The sequence below is a fragment of the Spermophilus citellus genome (genome assembly GCF_964194105.1).
Source record: "Spermophilus citellus genome assembly, chromosome: 1".
NCBI classification, from domain to species: domain Eukaryota; kingdom Metazoa; phylum Chordata; class Mammalia; order Rodentia; family Sciuridae; genus Spermophilus; species Spermophilus citellus.
The window spans coordinates 85,932,764-85,953,170 of record NC_138182.1 but is presented as its reverse complement, the minus strand read 5'-3'; the positions used below and the strand labels follow the sequence as shown (position 1 = coordinate 85,953,170).

Sequence of the window (20,407 nt, the reverse complement as noted above, 5' to 3'; positions counted from 1 at the left end):
GTCATCTGTATTCCTATTTCCCTTTTCTTCCCTTCACTCCAACTTTGTCTAATCCACTCAATTTCTATTCTCTCCCCCTCCTTTGTTGAGTGGTTTAGCATCCATATATATTATATGTAATGTCTGTTTCACTCTACTATCCTTCCTATCTAAGTAACTATTCTCACCCCCCATTGTGAATTAAGATCCACTTATCAGAGAAAATATTTGGCCTTTGTGTTGTGTGTGTGTGTGTTGGCTTATTTCACTTAGAATGATATTCTCCAACTCCATCCATTTACCACCAAATGCCATAGTTTCATGCATCTTTAAAGCTAAGTAATATTCCATTGTTTGGGGGAATATATATAATCACATTTTATTTATCCATTAATCTGTTGAAGGACACCTAGGTTGGTTCTGTGGTTTAGCTGTTGCGAATTGTGGTGCTGTAAACATTGGTGTGGCTGCATCCCTATAGTGTGCTGTTTTTAAGTCCTTTGGGTATATTCCCAGGAGAGAGAGTTGGGTCAAATGATGGTTCCATTCTGGTTTTGCAAGGAGTCTCCATACTGCTTTCCATGGTGGTTGCACAAATTTGCAGTCAGTCCCATGAGCAATGTGTGAGTGTTCCTTTTCCCCCACATCTTCACCAACATTTATTGTTGGCTGTATTATTGATGATTGGCATTCTGCCTAAAGTGAGATAAAATCTTCACTGGCACGCATGCCCAGCGCCCGGCAGCCCACAGCATGAGGGCGGTAAGGAGGGCCAGGGCAGGTCCACAGTGGAGGGGCGTCACCCCCAGGAGGGGCACAGTGGGCAGGACCCCGGGACCCCGCCCCCGCACCTCCATGGCGGCGTTGACGGCCGTGTCGGAGCCCAGGCTGAAGTCCGTGCCAGGCACGTTGTTGCTGATGGTGGCGGGGATGACGCACATGACGATGCACAGCTCCTCGTAGCGTCCCCGCGCCTCCACCAGCTGCAGCACCCCCTCATAGGCCTGCGGGCGAGGCGGGAGGGGGAGAGGGGTGCTCTGCGTGCGGGCTCACCCTCCTCCCTGACCTGCGTGACCTGCATGCGGCTGGGCGCAGAGGCCAGGAAGGCCGGGGCCTCTGCAGTCTCCCATTGCCTGGCCTCATCCTGCGGCAGCTTCCAGGGGAGCTGCGTTCCGCTGAGGACCAGAGGGCTCCGTGGAGCTGCCGAGCCCACATCCACCCGCTGCTGGCTTATCATTCAGGGACGTCTGAGGACACCTCGCATGCTCCCCAGGCTCCCCTCTCCTCCTCGCCAGCCCAGGGCCTTCTGAACTGTGGAAGCCTTCAGGAGTCGATAACTGCCCCAGCCCTGACCCCACAGTGAGCACCCTGACCCTCCCACCACCAGCGCGGTGACCTGAGGCCGCACTTCCACCAGGTGTGTGGCCTGAAACAGGGGAGCCCCACTCAGGACTCTGGGCAGGGCAGCCCTTACCTCAAAGCCCACGATGACCAGCAGGGCATGGATGTTGTAGGTGCGGAGATTCTCCACAATGGCCTCCAGGTGGGCCTTGGGCAGGGTCCTGCAGCAGATGCCATGTGGACATGTGCGTCCAAGGACTCATGTCCACACTGTCTGACCCCAGAAAGCTCATGCCTCGGCCATCCCAGAGTCCATGATCAGTCACTGAAACGCCCCTCCCTGAGACAGTGAGCTCCGTGCAGGGACAGAGATGTGGAAAGTGGCCACGAGTGGCCTGTGCACCCGTTTATCATCCTGAGACCACCAGACCCTGGGATGGAGACCACAGCCACAGCTGGCATGCCTGGTTATAAGGCCAGGAGAGGCCAGACCCCAGAAAGAGGCACAGGCGCCCCTGCTCCAGCCCACTCCCACACAGCGCCCACTGCAGCTCCTCTGCACAGCCAGCCACGGCTGAGCTCAGGCCAGGAGGCCCCGGCCCGGTCAGCTCGGCTGACCCAGAGCTGCCAACGGGGCTGGCTCCTAGGACTGCAGGGCTGGTGTCCTCTGTGACCCTGGAGACTGTCCCTGGCTCTCCCCTCCCACTGCCCAGTGCTGGCAGCTCACCTCTTGGTCCCCAGCATAGAGCCACCGCGTCCCAGCCAGCCAGCCACATCATGCCAGCCCACTTCTTGCACCTGGCAGGTGGGGGTGGGGTGGGGTACAGGTTCAGGGGAGTGGAGTCTCCCAGCTCCTTCTCAGCAAGGCAGGCCTGTGCCCAGGAACAAAGGCCATGCCACGCTGACCACTACCACACAGCCAGGGTGGGATCTCCAGGCCTGGCTGGCAAGGCTAAGTGGATGCAGTCCCTCAGCTTCAACCTGACAGCTGGCCCCTGTACTGGGCCACTCTGAGGTTTGCATGTCAAGAGCCCCCCAAGTCCGTCTAAGTAATTGAGGGGTGGGCCACAAAGGACCAAAGGGCAAACAAGACCCAACTACAGCAGGTGCAGTGCTGGGCCCCAGCCCCCGCCCTCAGCAACACACCCACCTGGCCCTTGGCCAGGCCTTCAAAGCCGTCATGCACCACGTACACCGTGTGGCCATGGGAAATGCCAGTCCGCACCGCAGAGCGCACAGCTGCGTTCATGCCGGCTGCCGGGGCCCCCACATTCAGGATGGCCAGGGAGAAGTTGGTCTGCAGAGAGAGGGGACAGGACCGGAGCATGAGACACAAAGCTGGACAGGGAGTGAGCGAAGGCAAGCGCTGTCCACTCCGCCAGCTCCCCTGGAGCAGCACACATCTGCTGAGAAAGACCCCAGGAGACACGGTACAACCAGCACATACTGCAGTCCCCAGTAAGGGGAGTGGCCGCTGGCACCCAGCAGGGCTCCTGGGGCAGCATGGCGGGGGGGGGGAGGGGGGGAGGGGGGGTAAGCAGAGGTAAGGTTGCAGGCAACGGCCCATTCTCAGGGCAGGGCCAAGGGGTGTGGGGAAGGGGGCTGCAGCCGTCCTGCCCCCCAGCAGCCACTCTGAGTGACCAGCTCCACTGGCTGCTGCAGTCAACCCTGCACACCCGAAATGCAAGTAGGGGGTCAGTGTTACACACAGCACGCCTGCACCGCCCTCCCGCGCCACCTCTGCACCCAGCGTGCACCTAGCACCTCAGTATACCTGGCTCTGCAGCAGCCAACTCCTAAGGACAGCATGGCCCAACTGTGGTTCCTGCCACCAAGCCAGCCTGCTGCCCCCAGAAGGGGTCACGCACCAGCCAGGTCCCGGGAGGGGCAGAGAGACCACATGGCTCCACCAGACATGCTGTGGGCACCAGGAGGCTGCAGGAGCACTGGAGGGATGGCTGAGGTGGGACAGTGGGCACCCTGGCCAGGCTGCACAGCCTCTGGAGCCCACCCAGCCTCTGGCACCAATGTGGCCACCTCCAAGAGGCCTATGAGCCAGAACCCACTGTGAAGTGTGTGGGTGGCCCCTCCTTGATCCTGGGACAAAGAAATTAGCCCTTTGTCACCCTGAGTCTGTAACACCCCTTAACCTGAGGCTCTCTGCCTGCTGGTGCTGTCCTCTCAGTGTTCCATCATGGGCTACTTCGTGCCCTGTGCCGAGTGACAAGAACCAGCCCACTCTGCAGTGGGGTCCCTGGACTCTGCACTGTGGCCCAGGCTTGGCTGTGGGACCTGCTGGTCCAACTGGCACTTGTGCCCACAAGCAGAGCCAAACCTAAGACCCCTTGCTGCTCAGACCCCAGGCAGCGGAGAAGGGCTCCACAGGTCAGCTTGGCCAGCCCCAGCTCGCGGACCCCAGGCTGCAGGGCGGGGAGGCACGCAGCAGGTGGGCTGAGGGCCTCTGAAGCAACATGGCCGGCTCTGCTCCCTCGCCTCACCTTCTCCTTGGAGAGCTTCTGGTGGGCGAGCAGTTTATAAATGTTCCAATTGTTCTCGAAGCTCCTGGAAGGAAGCGGGTCATGCAGCTCAGCCCCAGCCACGCCACCACGCAGTGCAAGCCACGCTCCGCCCAGCAAAACTGGTCAGGCACACGCCCTGGGGCTCTGCGGGGACCCCGGCACAGCCACAAGGCAGCCAGACTGCGCACCGTGGCTTCCCAGGTGTCACACTCCGGCTGGTGCCTTCGACAGCAGGCTCAGTCCCCAGCACACACAGGGTTGTGACCAGCAAAGCATCCAGCCTGTGCAGCCCCGGCAGGAGCAGGAGCGCAGCAAGAGGCCGTCAGAGCTGCCCAGGCAGAGTGGCCGGGATGCCTGCAGGAGGGGGGCATTCACACCGCCAAGGACCGGAGTCCACACAGCTGCTGGCCTTCGCTGTCCCATCAGCCCACCCGCCACGATGTACTAAACCAGCTGGAACCTCTCTGCATTGGGTGCTACCCACCCCAGGTCTGCCCTTCAGCAAGGCTACGCATGTCCAACAGGTTCTGTCCTGGCTGCCGAGGCCCACGTCCACCCCAGCCAGCTCCTTCACTGCAGACCCAGTGCCCCCGAGCTCCCCCAGCTAGGCTCCCTGAAGAATGCTGAGGGGACCCCAGGTGAGCACCCGCAGAGCCCACCTCTGCAGCTGAGCACAGCCCACGCCGGCCCCAACCGTGGGCCGAGCGGGCAGCACCCTCACCTGCCACGGAGCTGGATGGCCTCGTCAAACCTCCGGTCATCCATGGCTTTCTGCACTTCCTTTGTCTTAAAGAAGCAAAAGCACAGGCTGTCGGAGGCCCTGTGTGCCCTCACGGCCACAGCCCACCCCGTGGTCTCAATCCTGACCTCACAGCCCCTCAGCCCTCACCTCCCACCCCCTCCTGGATCCCTGCTCCAGCCACAGCAGTGTCCCCCGTTGGACCTGTACCCACCATTCCACTGCCTCCCTGCTCCTCCTCGTCCCTCCCTGCTCCTCCTCAGTCCCTGTCCCTCCCAGCTCCTCCTCAGTCCCTGTCCCTCCCTGCTCCTCCTCGTCCCTCCCTGCTCCTCCTCAGTCCCTGTCCCTCCCAGCTCCTCCTCAGTCCCTGTCCCTCCCAGCTCCTCCTCAGTCCCTGTCCCTCCCTGCTCCTCCTCGTCCCTCCCAGCTCCTCCTCAGTCCCTGTCCCTCCCATTCTAAACCAAACACACGCCCCACTGGGCTTCTAAGGTCAGCCCAAGGCCACTGAGAGACTTTGGCTCCTCACAACCCCCAGGTCCCCTGCAGCTGACGCCCCTCTTGGGCTGTCTCACCTGGGCTGTGCCCACACCCCTCCCCCACCACTGTGGCCCTCCCTCATGAGGCCCGGGCTGCGCTGGGGGGACAGCATGGCAGAGCCACCCCACCCGACACACCAGCCATGTCGGAGGAGGGCAGGGCAGTGCAGGGCAGGGCAGGTGGCACCAGCCTGAGGGCGGCGTTATGCAGGGAGGGGCTGGTACTCACCACCTGCACACACTCCATGAGGGGCAGCCGCACGGGCTGGTTCCCCAAGAGGCTGACCACGCAGGCTGGCGTGTCGGGCGTGGCCTCCAGCAGCGCCATCACGGCCTCCACACCCATCTTGCTGCTCTGTGCAGAGAGGGGCGCTCAGGCTGGCGCAGCCCACCTTCACAGCAGCTCCCCTGCCCTCTGCCCTCTGCAGACGCACACACCGCAGCTTCAGCCCCACTCGGCCCGCATCCACAACAGCTGTCGGCCACCACTTCACAGGCCTCCCACAGTCCTGCCAGGAGGGCCTGGCCTCGCCCCGAGGGCAGCAGGGGAGGGCTGAAGGCATCTCCAGGTGCCTCCCCCACAGAACTCCTTGAGCCCACCGTCCTGCTGCGGGTGCAGGTGGTGAGCACGGGGATACCATGTCCAGAACTGCCCGCCGGGGCCAGCCCCAAGTGCAGGTCCTGGCACAGCCAAGGAGCGCCAGCCAGGCGATGCAGGGCCCAAGCAGGCACCACCTGCTCCATGACCCCCTGGGCAGTTACAGGCACAGGGAGGCGGCCAGTTAGCCTCCTGGGTTCCTGTGCTTGTTGCCAGCAAGGTCCACCTGCCATTACTCTGGACTGTCTTTTCCAGGACATTAGGGGACAGTCCCAGAAAAGCAATGGTGGCTGCCTCAGGAGCAGCTGGCAGGCCACGGCTGAGATTCAGGTTCCCACTACATGGAGGTGTCACCTAGTGCTCCTCATGTCACCCGGTGGGGACACAGGCTCAGGACCAGCCCAGAAGCATGGAGACTCTGGGGGCGGCCACAGATGTGAGTGATGCACTGTCCTTTGTCTGACCCAGTGTCTTCCACCAGTGTCCACACACAGGCCAGCTAGTCTGTGACCTCCAGATAGGGAGGGACCCCTGCATCTCCCTATTCTTGGTGCTGCACCCCCCACCAAGCTGGGTGGTGGCTGGCTTGGCCCCAGTCCCAGGCCCCTCGTGGGGTCTTGGATGTGCACCTGATGTATTGTGTAGGGGGCAGCGGAGGCCTGGCCAGGTCAGCAAGACCCCTCCAAGGGTCAGTGAGTGCCATCCAGGTCTTTGGCAGGCCCAGGCGGAGCCCACACACGGACATTCTTCTGGGAAGGCTCAGAGCAGCACTGGGCCAGGCCACAGCACCATGCCGTCTCGAACCAGCCTAGGTCTTGTCTGCCTGGTCCCCTGCCAGGGTGACCAGCCCTCACGTGCAGGCTCTTTGCTACCCATGGGCCTTCCTGGCCCCAGGACTGGCTCCACTCGACTCCAGCATGACTCCTCAGAGGAGGAGCTGAGACTCGGCTGTAATCAGCACCACTGACAGCAAACCCAGAGAGCCCAGAACTGCCAGGAGGCCACCAGTCAGGCCCCTCTCTGCTCACTCCCCGCTCCCCCCGCCCCCAGGAACCTGCCCACAGCCACCAAGGGGGTCTGCAGCCCCGACTACCAATGTGTGCAGTGCAGAGGGCACTGGCAAGGAGACACAGGCAGGGTGGGATCTCGTGGACCCCAGGCCCAGCAGAGAGACGCTGACTGCATGCCCAACACGTCACCGTCACGTGCACACCACTCACCCCACACCTGGGCAACTGCTCACCCAGCCAGGGCGACGCCCACCTACCAGGACACGGTCGAAGGCTGAGGGCGTCCCTCCTCGCTGCACATGGCCCAGCACGGTCACTCGTGTGTCAAAGCCCAGCCTCTGGACCACCAGCTGGTTGTGGGGAGAGATGGGGGGCCATGGGCTCCTGTGCCACCCGCTGCCCTCCGCTCCACCGGCCTGGCCCGGAGCTCACCCCTGCCCAGCCTCAGAGCCTGCAGGGCAGCCAGGAGGCTCGCCTCTGAGCTGGGGGTCATGTGAGTGTGCACAGGTGAGATTTCCCAGGTGTGCGTGTGGGTGTGTACAGAAGTTCGAGTGCACTTTCATGGGACGTGCTTACACACCGCAGCCCTGGACTTGTGGCCCTGGGCATGGGGACAGAGGAATCCACAGCAGGTGGGCCCCTGGTACAGTGCAAGGGGACACGGTCACCCAGTAGGAGCCCAAGGAGGGGGCACAAGGGCCAGGACCATGCTCCAACAAGGGGAACCCAGGGCAGGGGTCATAGGAAGGCTCCTCCTCACGGGGCAGGGGTGTCCAGCTGCGGATCCAGCGTGGGGCAAGGGGCACCCTGTCCCTGAGGTGGAGCTGAGCTGTCCCTGGGGTGCTGGGGGCCCAGCCCTGAAGAGAGCTCGTCCTGGATTACGACTGGAACCCAGAGAACGGGGGCTTCCAACACAGAGAGGGACAGTGCCCAGGGTCAGGCCAGGGCTTCTCGGGGAGAGCCCCAGCTGCCATCCTGACCTGGCATCACCAGGGACGAGGATGCCTAGGAGGAAGCCAGTCCAGGCCCAGACAGCTGTCCCCACAGAGCAAGGGCGGGGACCCAATGAGAGCCCTGGAGGAGTGCAGACGCAGGAGCACTCTGCCCCGTGACCCGTCCCCACCCTCCACTCCCCATGGCCGGGCCCACTCCAGGGCGTCCACACACTCACGTCCTTCACATAGCTGGACGAGATGGGCTTCCCGTTGCGGTCGATGGCGCCCTCCGCAATGATGATGATGTTCAGCCGGGACCCCCGGCTCCGAGTCTGAGTCAGAGACACCCCAGGCTTCACCCACTGGCAAAGCCACCGAACATGGCCCTGGCCCCTGGAGCCGCCCTGGGGTCTAGGTCCTGGACCAGGACACGGTACCCTCAACCCCTGTGAGCCAGGGCAGACCTCCCCCAGCTCTGCAGGACCTGAAAGGAGGCCTAGGGTGCAGAGGGAAAGCTGAGTCAGGGCCCATGGACCCCAGCACCCTCCTGGGGGGAGGGACATGGGGCAGAGGCGGGGCGGGGGGGGGGACCCCAGCACCCTCCTGGGGGGAGGGACGTGGGGCGGAGGTGGGGTGGGGAAGGACCTGGGGCCAGGGCCACAGCACATGCTACAGGTGAGGCCTTCGAGTCCCAGGGCCTGGGCAGGGCCATCTGCAAGGAGGGCAGAGGAACCCATAGGGACAGTGCCCTCCCCAGTCCCTGAGCCAGGTCCCCGGTAGCTGGCCTGGGACACTCAGGTCCCTCTAAGCCTGTGTTCTCATCCTTAGATGGGTGACCTCACAGAGCTGACCACCAGACAGGGCTCCCTGGACACTGCACCCTGAAGCCACTGGGCAGGCCAAAGATGGCACATGGGGCCCGCGATGCCCCTAACACCCCACACCGAGCCTTGCTCCATGGGACAGTGGCCGTGCTTATGGTCACACAGCTCCCTGACAAGTTCAAAGTGCTCTGTGCTCCTTCTCTCCTCAGTGATGTCCTGTGATTCGCTCTGACCTGGGAACCCCCAGGTCCACAGGGGCCCCCAGAGCCTCAGACATGGAGACAGGTCGGAGCAGCTCATGTGCGGCCTGGGTGCAGTCAGCTGGGGTCGCAGGTGGGAGGGCTGCCCGGAGGAGGCAGTGCTGGTACCGGGGGCTCAGAGGGGACAGGGATGCGAGCAGATCCAAGAGCCGGGGCCTCCCTCTCTCTCCCTTAAGGCTCGGGAGGTGGGCAAGGCGAGAAACACCTGCACTCGGGGGAGCAGGTGCCCACGAGAGGCCCAGGTGCCTCCTACCAGGCAGGAGGCTGCAGAGCCCAGATCCAGGCCACTGAGCCAAGTGAGCAGAGGAGCTGTGGTCACAAGGGCCAGCTCTGTCCTCACTGCAGCCAGCCTGGAAGGGCTCCACCCAGGGGGTCACGGCCTCATCCACGGGCTCTGCCTCCACTGGGGAAGGTTCGAGAAGCCAGACCATGACCTTCAGCGGCTGCACAGTCGGAGGGAGGAGGAGCCACAGTGAATGGGGGTGAAGCCGCCACACTCACGTGGGGACTGGACCTGTGCCAGCCCCGGGCCAGCCAGCTGCTCCTGAGCTGTGAGCCTGCCCCCGGCCCCCCGCAAAACACAGACCCTCTGGACCCCGGAAACCAGAGCCAAAGCCAGAACCTCCATGCCCCTGGGCCCAACCTGCTCCACCAGGCCTGGGCAGAAGCTGCAGGAGGGGCTCCGTGGCCTTCCACCCACCATGCGCCCCAGCCTGACTAGAGTCAGCCATCCCAGTGGGGGGCCCTGAGGGTCTGCAGGACAGAGTCGCCCATTCTACCCAGAACCCCCTCCAGCAGGAGCTCAGGGCTGCATGCCTGGCACCCTGCTCCAGCCCTCCCAGGAGGCCTCGCCTCCCTGCCCCCTCCTGCTCCCACTCTGGCCCTGGGCACTCCTGGCCATTCATCCCCCTGGCTCAGAACCCACCGACAGGTGCCCGGCTGCCCTCAGCAGGGAGAACAGGCCTGGGATGAGGGGCCAGCCCCAGCCCCTCGCCACCCTGAGCCTGCCACCTGGGTGACTGCGCTGCACCCTGCACCCGCATCCTCAGCTTCAGTGGCTCAGACCCATGATCACTGTCCCAGGAAGCCAGGTCACCACGTTCCCTGCTGACCACACAGAGCCGAGCCCAGGACAGCGACCAGGGTGCCCCTCTCTGCAGCCCTTGCCCACCAGGGGCAGGACCCCAGGTGCATGCAGGTGACCACATGCCAGAGGGGCCGACAGCTGCTGTTGAACCAGTAGGACATGATGGACAGCCACAGAATCAGAGGACACTCCCCAGGGTCCCCTGAGGACATGCTACTCAGAGCCATCGAGGGCTGCAGCGAGGCCCTCAGCCGCTCACCTCACCCAGCCTCTCGCACATGAAGTTCTCCCAGCCAGCCATCCTCAGGGGGCGACTCGGGGATGAACAGCCAGTCTGCCCCCGAGGCCAGCGCCGACACGAGAGCCAGGTACCTGCGGGAGTAGGTCCAGCCGTCTTCTCCTGTCCCCCCTGCCCCATCGCTCGTAGCTCACAGCCTTCCATGAGCACTATGGCATGCCAGACGCCACAGAAGGTGCCACGCCCACCCCCCGCTGTCCCCGCCCCACCCAGCTGGCCAGGACAGCCCTCCTCACCCGCAGTGCCGCCCCATCACCTCCAGCACGAAGGTCCTCTGGTGGCTGTGGAGACGGAAGGGGCAGTGTGTCAGGGCCGCAGAGCTGTGCCAGGCTGACTGGCCCACGGACAGGGGCACAGGCAAAGGAGACTGCCCTGCCCCCATCCCCAGGGCTAGAGACACCCCGGGCTCCCCAACAGCCTCCGTCCAGTTGTCTGATGTACACTAAGGTCAAAGGCCACTTGCCAAGCCAGGGTCTGGCTGTCCCCAACATGACCCCAAGGAGCCCCTGCAGGTGCCACGACCCCCAAGGGCAGCAGCCACCGGGGCTGGGCCACATTGCTGAGGCCCCAGATCCACCTGGCAGGGTAGGAACCCAACCCCCAGCTCCTCGGCTGACCCCTGCCGACTCCTGCTGTCTCCAGGAGGCCAGCCTTTCCAGGAGGGGCAGGGAGGCCGGGAGCTGACTAGCTGGTGGGGCTCGCTCACCTCTGAGCGGTGGTGGTGATGGCGTCGATGACCTCCATGATGCGGTGCAGGGCTGAGTCGGTGCCGATGGTCATGTCCGTGCCGCAGAAGTCATTGTCGATGGAGCCGACCAGCCCAGCGATGTTCAGGTGCGAGTAGGTCTGGGCCGTGGTCTCCGAGATCTTACCTGGGCCAGGAGTAGCGGGAAGACCTGGCTGAGTCTGTACTGAGTCTGTACGGTTCCCTTGGCCACCATGAGGGGTGACGGGGCTGTCTGCACCGGGTGGTGCCCACCACACTCCACCCAACACCCTGTGGTAAGGAGCGGCCATGCCCACGCTCCAGGGCCCCCAAGTGGCACAGGCGAGGCTCCAAGAGGCTACTTTCTAGGCAGCAACCTGGGACACTGCGTCTAATGTCACCCTAATTCTAACCGCATTTCTGCCAACTGTGGCAGCCTGTCACCATGGCCAGAACCTCTCGGGAGCCGATCACACACTGCCATGAAGCCCAGGCCGTGCTGGAGTGCCAGCCAGCACTGCCCGGCTCCTGGATGCCAGGTCACCTCAGGTCACTCTGACCCCTCACCACCAGCCGCCGCAGCCCTACATCTGAAACCACCTAGGGTCGTCCTGCCTTGGTGGCAGCCAGGCCACCGGCTCTTGCACAGACCCACCTTCCCCCACCAGCTCCTTCAGCAGGCTGCCCCACTCGCTGCGGAAGATGTTGGCGCCCGTGAGGCTGCCGTCCCCCCCCCCGATGACGCACAGGTTGGTGATGCCCCGCTGGACCAGGTTGTAGGCTGCTGCCAGGCGTCCCTCCCTCGTGGTGAAGGCCTTGCAGCGGGCGCTGCCGATGACCGTGCCGCCCTGCAGAGGAGAGCAGCGCCTCAGGTGGGCTGGCAGGTGGTGGAGGTCCCTGGGGGCACCAGAGAGACCAGAGTACTGGGCAGCAAGTCCAGGGACATCTCCAAGCCTGGACAGGGTCCCCACATCCCAGGCCTTTCTCAAGCAGGAGGGGACAGAGCATGATGGGTCTGGAAACTGGAAGCACCGCACATGCTAGCACACACTTGCACACGCTCGCACACACTCGCACACACACACAGTGCATTGCTGCAGGGAGCCGGCCGGGCCCACGAGGAACAGACCTCGGCAGCCCCCCGCTGGCAGCTTCGGCCTGCCCCCCACCTCAGGGCCCCAGCCCTGGAACACAGCTGCAGTGCACGGCACTCCGGGGCCAGGGTGCCCCTGCCCACGTGGCCGTGGGGACCTCACACCCATTCCCCTCTGTGTTACTCCTGAGGCCTTCCGGGCTGCGTCCACGCCCTGCAGCAGCACCCACCAGTCTGCACCAGAGCCTCCTGTCCAGACCCCTGTCGTGGGCCTGGACTCCAGCCAGACTCCTGGCAGCACCACACAACCAGGAGGCCTGGGCAGCCTGCAGTGGGCACCTGCAGGATGGGGTGAGTGCACCCACGTGCTCAACGTGCTCACGGGGCAGGAAAGGCCGCCTGACCACAAGCCTCACCAGCTGGATGATGTTGGAGATGCTGAGCCAGTTGGCGGGCTTGATGTTCTCACCTCCTTCCACGAGGCCCTCGTAGCCCTAAAACCAGAGTGGGACGGGCATGAGACCAGGGTGGCACAGCAGCCAACAGCACCCTCATCTGGGAGACGGGAGCTGGTCATGGCCAAAACCTCATCAGCAGGAAGCCAGCCTAAGGGTCCCCACCTCAAGGCCCAGCCACCCCAAGGGCCTCAGGTAATGAAGGTGGGACTGTGCATGTGGCTCCGAACCCCGTCTACACAGCCAGGGAGTCGGTTCAGTGCAGAGAACATTCACTTGGCAAAGGCTCATGGAGCAGGAGCCCACCTGGTGCGCATTCCCAACGCCAAGCACTCGTCACTGCACCCAGAGGACCCCGGGGAACCCACCGCCCCACCTCCTGGGGGCACAGATTAGATCTGCCAGGAGTGGACGTGGCAGGAAGGCCCTGCAGAGGGCCTCTGCCTGCTGCCCTGCCCCGTCCTCCCCTCCTAGTGGGCCAGCCCCTGTGTGAAGACCCCCCCCCAGGAACACGAAGTCTGCAGTAGGGGCGGTGGAGACCAGGCTGCTGAGGGGTCCCAGAGATGTGCTCCAGGTGTCTGAGAAGGTCCTCGTGAGTCTGACGCAGGGTGACGCAGCCCACCGCAGCCCCGCCTCGGGTGCCCAGCTCAGCCGTGGCTCCTGCTCCTCCTGGCTTTTCCAGACGGGTGACGAGGCCAAGGGGTGGGAGGTAATGCTCCCTGGGGAGCAGTTCACACGCAGGGCACAGAGATGGTTCAGCTCAGGACACAGAGGTCACCACGGCAAGAGCAGAGAGCTGGCGCCAGCCCTGAAGTCCACGTGGGCCAGGCCAGCCAGCGGGCACTTGCCCACCCTGCCATGGCCTGACACACGTGGTTCTCGGGGGCACCCCATGCTCCGCCGGCCCACAGCAACCTTCCTGGCTCAGGCCAGGCGGCCCAGCCATGTGTGTGAAAAGGCCAGGCCCTGCCCAGGACGCTGCTGCAGGCACAGACCTGCTGGGCCGGGTCAGGCAGAGCCAGTGCAGGGCCACAGCCTGGCCCCCGCCCCGTGGGGAGGAACATGCAGGCAGGCCCTGCAGACCCCAAGGCAGCCAGTAGGGCCTCCTACCCCTGCCCCCCAGATGTCTCTGCCCAGAGAGGGCGCCCCTTCTCAGGCCCCACTCACTCCCCACTCCCCAGCCCTCCCCTACCCTGCAGGTCCGGCCCCAGGCAGCCTCTGAATTAGCTCCTGTCCCTAAACCCCGGAGAGGAAGGAGTCAGACCTCTCACTTAATAGAAGAAACGGAGGGTCCAGGAGGTGAAGGGACTTGCACACAGACTTGAACCCAGCCTCCCTGCCTGGAGCCCTGTGTCCTCAGGGTATGGGCCATAGCGCCCAGCTTCTTGGATTCCTAGGACTCAGATCTGCTTCTGAAGCCACTGCAGGACATGCAGGCTCCAGGCCCCATGTTGGCCTGCCCCTCACTGTTCCTCCTCCCACTCACTGTGTGTTCATTCATCAGACACCCTGTGGAGCAGAGGGGTGGGCCTGCCACAGCTGGGGCCAGGAGCAAGGGCACAGTGGCACACGCCTCTGATCCCAGTGGCTTGGGAGGCTGAGACAGGAGGATCAGGAGTTCAAAGCCAGCCTCAGCAACTCAATGAGACCCTGTCTCTACATAAAATACAAAAAAGGGATGAGGATGTGGCTCCAAGGTGAAGCACCCCTGGGTTCAATTCCCAGTACAAAAAAAAAAAAATAGAGGGCAGAGAGAGGGGCGGGGTGGAGGCCCTGGGAGAGGGCAGGCTGGACTTGGCTACATTGTGTGTAAACAGTGAAAACAAAATAACCACAGGTGACATCAAACCACAGGACAGCGAGGGAATTCCAGAGATCTGTGAGCAGGGAGGGAGGGAGGGAGGGACAGGGCATGTGTGTATGCAAGGGCCGTGTGTGTGTGTGTGTGTGTGTGTGTGTGTGTGTGTGTGTGTGTGTTCCCATCCCTGCACCAGAGCACCCGCTGCAGGATCAGCCCCAAGCCCAGGACAGGGCTGGGAGGTGAGACACAGGAACATCCCACAGTTAGTGACAGAACAAACAAGGACGTTGCTTGGTTTCACCCTCCAGGGCCTGTCTGTGCTGGTCACTGGGCAGGGTCACAGGACCTCAGAAGGGGACTGAGGCAGCCTCACAGCAGGAAAGCACTCCCCTGGGCAGGGCCAGGCCTCCAGGCTGAACAAAGACCAACAATGCCAGCTCCCCTGCCCCTCCAACTCCCCGGGAGGACCCCTGGCAGCCCCCTGGCAGCCGCTGAGCCTGGAGTGGGCTGGTTCCTGGGTACCAGGAGGCCACCAACCTCGGGCAGGTCTCCTTCCTGCAGATGCCTTGACCAGGCCCCTACTTCCTGCCTCACACTGCCCTCACCCTGTATCAGGGGCAGCCCCCACCACCACAGCCCAGGCCACCTGAGGGCTTCCAAGGTGACCACATACAGCAGGCCACAGTCCACACCTGGCCACCCTGCTTCCCCAGGGACACCTGGCCACCCTGCTTCCCCAGGGACACCTGGCCACCCTGCTTCCCCAGGCCACACCTGGCCACCCTGCTTCCCCAGGGACACCTGGCCACCCTGCTTCCCCGGGGACACCTGGCCACCCTGCTTCCCCGGGCACACTTGGCCACCCTGCTTCCCCAGGGACACCTGGCCACCCTGCTTCCCGGGCACACTTGGCCACCCTGCTTCCCCAGGGACACTTGGCCACCCTGCTTCCCCGGGCACACCTGGCCACCCTGCTTCCCCAGGGACACCTGGCCACCCTGCTTCCCCAGGGACACCTGGCCACCCTGCTTCCCCGGGCACACCTGGCCACCCTGCTTCCCCGGGGACACCTGGCCGCCCTGCACCCATGCACCCTGCACACACCCTACCTCGTAGATGAGGAAGACTTTGGCGCCCACGTAGATGCCCATGCGTGTCACAGCCTTGACGGCAGCATTCATACCTGTAAGGGAGTCGGGGCGAAGCGCATCAGTCCAGCCTCCAGGACACTGGAGACCCTGGCCCACGAAATGAGACCAGCCTGGGGCCGGCTTCAGAGCCCTGGAGTGACACAAGGGAAACCCCCACGGAGCAGCAGGCCGGGGACAGCTGCTCAAGGGTCGCTGGCCTCCGTCCACCTGCTGTGTCCCCAACCTCTGCAGTCCTAACCTTGGCGACAAGATTGGCCCACAGATCCAGGCGCTGACCACGAGGACCCAAGGATGAAAGGGCAGGGTCCCCTGCTGTACAGTCTCAGGCCAGGACATGGGCAGAATGCCCTCAGAAGCACCCATGGATGCACCCCTCCTTCCTGTCCCCTAGCAGGCTCCCAGGACTGCCTCCACGTTCCCTCTGCTCTGCAGGAGTCCCTCTGGGGAGGAGGCCTGGGCCAGGTGGAGCACACAGCACACAGGAGGCCTCTGCGGTTCGCCTCAAGGCGGCCCGGACCCATAGCACAGCGGGGCAGGCGACACCATCCGGCCCCAGAGGGCGGCGAGCTGCAGTCGCACAGCTGGATGGCGCTGCTCTCCCCCAAGGAGCCTCTGCCCCTCTCCTTACCAGCCGGGCACACATGCACACCCAGACGCCCGTCCCAGGCCTCAGGAAAGCTGTGCCCGGGGGAGCCATGCCCCCAGCCTCTAGAGGCCTGAGGTTCTTCTCTGCTGGGTGCCCTTCTAAAGCTCCAGGAGGTCCCTCGAATGGAGTGGGTCTGCACTGTGACCCCAGGAGGATCCATGGCCCTACCCCGGGGCCCCAGAGGTCCCAGCTTGGCTTGAGGGCTTGGAGGACTGAGTAGTTCTGAGACAATGCCCCCCAGGCCTCGAGGAAGCCCCCTGGGCAGAGCCTCACACCACCTGCTCCCTGTCCATGGCCCCCCGCGGCACACTGGCCACCATCCTGGGTGAGATGAGAAACCCATTCCTGGGGGAGAGCAAGCCCCTGGCCAGCAGACTCACCTGGACACCCCACTCACATACCCAGGGCACAGCAAGCAGCCCTCTCCAGACCCAGCAGACACCGGTGCCAGGGCTGCTGCTGGAGGGGCACCCAGACATCAGGGTGGGCAGAGCCCAGGGGCCAGCGGGCACTCCCAGCTTACACACTTGCCAGACACATCAACTGTCTCACAGCCCATGATGACAGAAGTGGGGTCACCAAGGTTAAAGAGGGGGTACAGCAAGCACCCCAAAACCCAGAAAGCCATGCACCCCAGCAGACATGAGCACTGTCTGAGGAGATCAATGCCTGGAGTCAGGGCCAAGGCTTGGCAGGGGGCTGCAGGTTCCCCCTGCCCTCTGCCCTCACTGAGCAGGGGACACAAGGGAGAGGAGGTCAGCCAGAGCCCTCACCAGCCCCAGAGAGAGGTCCAGACCCTCCTCTAGCAGAAGGAGAGAGCCAGCTGCTCAGACAGGACGAGGGGGCTGCAGCGAGGCAGAGGCCAGGTCCCACTGCCCAGTGCAGATCTCTCTCAGGTAACCCCAGCTCCAGGGGGACCCGTGCACTATGGCCAGGCCAGCCTGGTGTCAGCAGCTCACTGGTCAGCCTAGTGGGCTCCCAAGAAGCCCACTGGGGACAGCAAAGTGCCCAGGCTAGGGTAAAGTGTGACCGTACCCCTGGCTTGCAGTGACTTCAGGACACTGCGAAATAAACCCTCATGACACCCAGAGGCAACAGCAGCCAAAACCAGACAGTGTTCCACACTCGGGAGAGGAGCAGGCAGCCACGTGGTGTGTGGCTCATCTCAGGCTGGGCCAGGGCTGCTGCTATGGAGCCGGCCACCTGAGGGCGAGGGATCCCTAACCCTCACAGAAGCTGGCTCTTCAAAAGGCCTACTTAACCAGGAGTGGTGGCACACGACCATAATCCCAGTGGCTCAGGAGGCTGAGGCAGGAGGATGGCAACTTCAAGGCCAACCTCAGCTATTTAGCAAGGCCCTAAGCAACTTAGCGGGACCCTATCTCAAAATAAAAGAAAGAGCTGGGGATGTGGGTCTGTGGTTAAGCACCCTGGGTTCAACCCATGGAGGGGGATAAAAAACACGCGTATTTAACTCCCTTTAACCTGCTTTTGGGCAGCAGACCGCCCCCCAGCCCCCCACCACCGTCAGAAGGGCAGGCAGGAGCCGCCTCAGCCGACAAGCAGCCCCCTCTCTGCTCCAAGGACTGAGCTTGCATTTGCTCCTAAAGCGGCTTCACCATGGCTATGTCCGGGGAAAACAAGGTCCCGTACAAGGTAGGGATCCTGGGATGAGGCCACGGAGTCCCGGTTGGCCAGCAGGCCAGCCAGAGCAGGTTGCCCAAACTCTAGGCACAGCACGTGAAGAGAGACAAGCAGGGCAGGACACTCAATCCGCACTGACCAACAGGGAAGGCAGAGCCCCAGCACTGGGCATGGGCTAGAAGGGCCTGGGAAGGAGAGGTGCCAGGGCAAAGCGGCAGCGGGGTCGGGCGGGCGGGCAGGGTGTGCCTGCTCCAAGTCTTCCCTTACTCTGCACAGACAGACACCCTGGGCAACCGCCGTCCCGAGGCTGCCGCCTCCCGGCCCACAGGAAGGGAGAGACCCACAGCTGCCGAGGACAGGACTTCCTGGCCGGCTGGAAGAAGCCTGGCAGGCCCCTTCCCCTTTAAAATAAGGAAAACCCTCAGCTAGAGGGAAGTGCTGGGTCAGGTCACAGAGCCACTGAGCTCAGAGCGGCCAGGACTCAGGCCCTGCCCCAGCGAGGCACTCACTGCTGGCACATCCTGACACCCAGATGGCTCTGGGTCCCATTCTCCAGCAGCCGAGAGCCCAGCGCTGACACAGGGCACACTGGGAACGTGGAGCCTGGCCACCGTCTAGGGCAGGTCACAGGAGCAGTGCTGAGCGGGGGGTGGGGGGCCTCAGGACAGATGGCTTTTCAGGATTTACAAAGCAAAAGGCGCTGCTCTGCCCAGATGCCAGCTGCTGCCCCTCATCCAGTGATCTCTGTCCACTGCCCGGCATTAGCCCCAAGCTCTGAACCGGGGGAGCCTGCAGTAGAGTCCCCCTCACTGCCAGCCCAACCAGAAAGACAGGTCCCCAGGCTGTAAGTCAGAGACCAGAGCCCACCTAAGAGGAGCAAGGCTTCCGGGGCTTGGGAACACACTTGCAGGGGCTCTCACGGGTGCTGCCCTACGTCCAAGAGCACTGCCCACTCCAGGTGAGGCACCGAGCAGCACGCGCAGGGCAGCGGACGTGAGCAGACGGCTTTGCCCTACCCCTGCTGGGCCGGGGGAACTTGGTCTCAGGGTCCTTCACCAGCATCACAAACCCCATGTCTGCACTCTCAGCCCTGAGGATGGCCCAGCCCATCAGGTCCCTCCTGAGGAAAGGTGCAGGGATGGGCACACCCAGGGGCCCTGCACGCCCACCAGCTGGCCTTCCTGCAGACAAGCTCATGGAGACCTCCTGGGCTTGAGGGACCCTGAGGCTCCAGGGAGGACTGGGGGCTTCCCCAGGCTCAGGGAGAAAGTGCCTCTCTGACAGGTAGGTAAGTCCAGCCGTACCACAGGGCGTCTGTCCACCGCCCTCTGGGCCTTTCCCACTGCTGACCTGCACGGGATGATGCTTCTCGAGGGCCCCTCCAAGCTCACGGTCTCCTCACCCAGGAAGCCACCACTGCCCAGGAGCAAACACCCTCATGTCACAGGCAGAAGGGCACACTGACCGGCAGCCTGGGCCAGGCCCTAAGCTCCACCTGAATCCCCAGTCTGTCTCATCAGCAAGACTTCCACCTTCCTGGGCTATGTCCTGATAGAATCTGTTTTCTCCCTCTTCCCCAGCTCCTGGTGGGGGATCAGACATCAGGACTGTGCATCAGGGAGGGCCTGTGGATCTGCCCCTTCTGAACTCTCCAGAAGGAAACAGACCAGGCCCACTGCAGCCCCGCCCAGCCCACCACCTCCTTAAGGCCTCTCCTCTCTCCTGAGGACTAGGGTGGGTGGTGTTGCCAAGTGGCCGTGTTCCACAGGGGACACACTGGCCACTTAGACAACTGGAAACCAGAAGTCAGAGCAGGACCAGTCCACCAGGAGAGGGACTGAGGGACACAGACATCCCCCTCTACCCCAGGCCAAGAGTAGGGTGCACTTACCGAGCCTTCCCAGGCCAGGCAGACCCTACAGACCCTGGGCACCATCTGGGGCCTGTCTGAAACCCAGCAGGTGAGAAGAGGACTTGGATAAGAAGCATCCCAAAGCCCCCAAAGCTCCCCTCCGGACAGCTGCCCTCTTCCCCAGCCAGGCCCCAAGTCAAAGGGCCCGGGGAGGAGCGGGGAGGAACCAGGAGGTGGAGGTGCTGTCAGGGTGGCAGCCGCTAAGGCAGCTGGGAGCGGCTGGGGAACACTGGTTCCTGCTCCTTTCAGGCTCCAGGCTGGACTGGGTCCCACTGCCCACTCAAAGACCACTGCTCCACGTGGCTTCTGGGAGACAGAGGTCTTGACACGTGTTGCCCAGAAGAGGCGCTGAGGGCCAGTGGCTACCGGGGGCCAAGGCCACTGCTCTGCGATCCACGCCTGGGTCCCGGCCCGGCCGGCTGCGCGGACACACCCCCGGGGCCAGAGTGGACCGGGGCGGGCGAGGGCGGGGCGCCAGGAGGCCCGTGGCCCGCGGCACGTACGCGGGCGACCCAGAGCGCGTCGGGGCGGAGTCCAGGGACCGGGACCCAGAGGCGGGCGCCCGGAGCGGAGGCCAAGCTGGCCCAGTGTCCCCAGACCCCAGGGCGAGGGGGGGCGCTCCGGGGGAGCCCGGAGAGGGTGGGCACCCCGCTTCCCCCGGCCACAGGCCCTCGCTCCGCCGCCCACCTTGCGCGTCGCCGCCGCTGGTCAGCACTCCGATGGCCTTGCCGGCCCCCGACATCCGCAACTTCTCCAGGTCCACGGTGGCCATGGCGGCGGCCGAGACGCAGGACCCGCGCTCCGCTCCCGCCTGGCTCTGCGTGCCCGGTCACTGTAGCCGGGTCCCCGCCCCGCGCCGCCCGCGCCAGGGTG

The 20,407-nt window shown here is 63.9% G+C and overlaps 1 protein-coding gene across 1 annotated transcript; it reads right to left on the bottom strand.

Annotated features, from left to right (window-relative positions):
• Positions 1-653: 653 nt before the first annotated feature.
• On the bottom strand, positions 654-20,407 carry LOC308642207 (ATP-dependent 6-phosphofructokinase, liver type-like; the record flags this gene model as incomplete). Its single annotated transcript, XM_081280978.1, is given in 17 exon segments — positions 654-983; positions 1,454-1,541; positions 2,048-2,118; positions 2,471-2,617; positions 3,819-3,882; positions 4,561-4,625; positions 5,344-5,469; positions 6,980-7,072; positions 7,894-7,989; positions 10,088-10,126; positions 10,128-10,200; positions 10,363-10,407; positions 10,833-10,998; positions 11,488-11,680; positions 12,342-12,419; positions 15,291-15,364; positions 20,222-20,407. Coding segments are annotated over 17 exon segments (1,833 nt in total). The 5' UTR covers positions 20,307-20,407.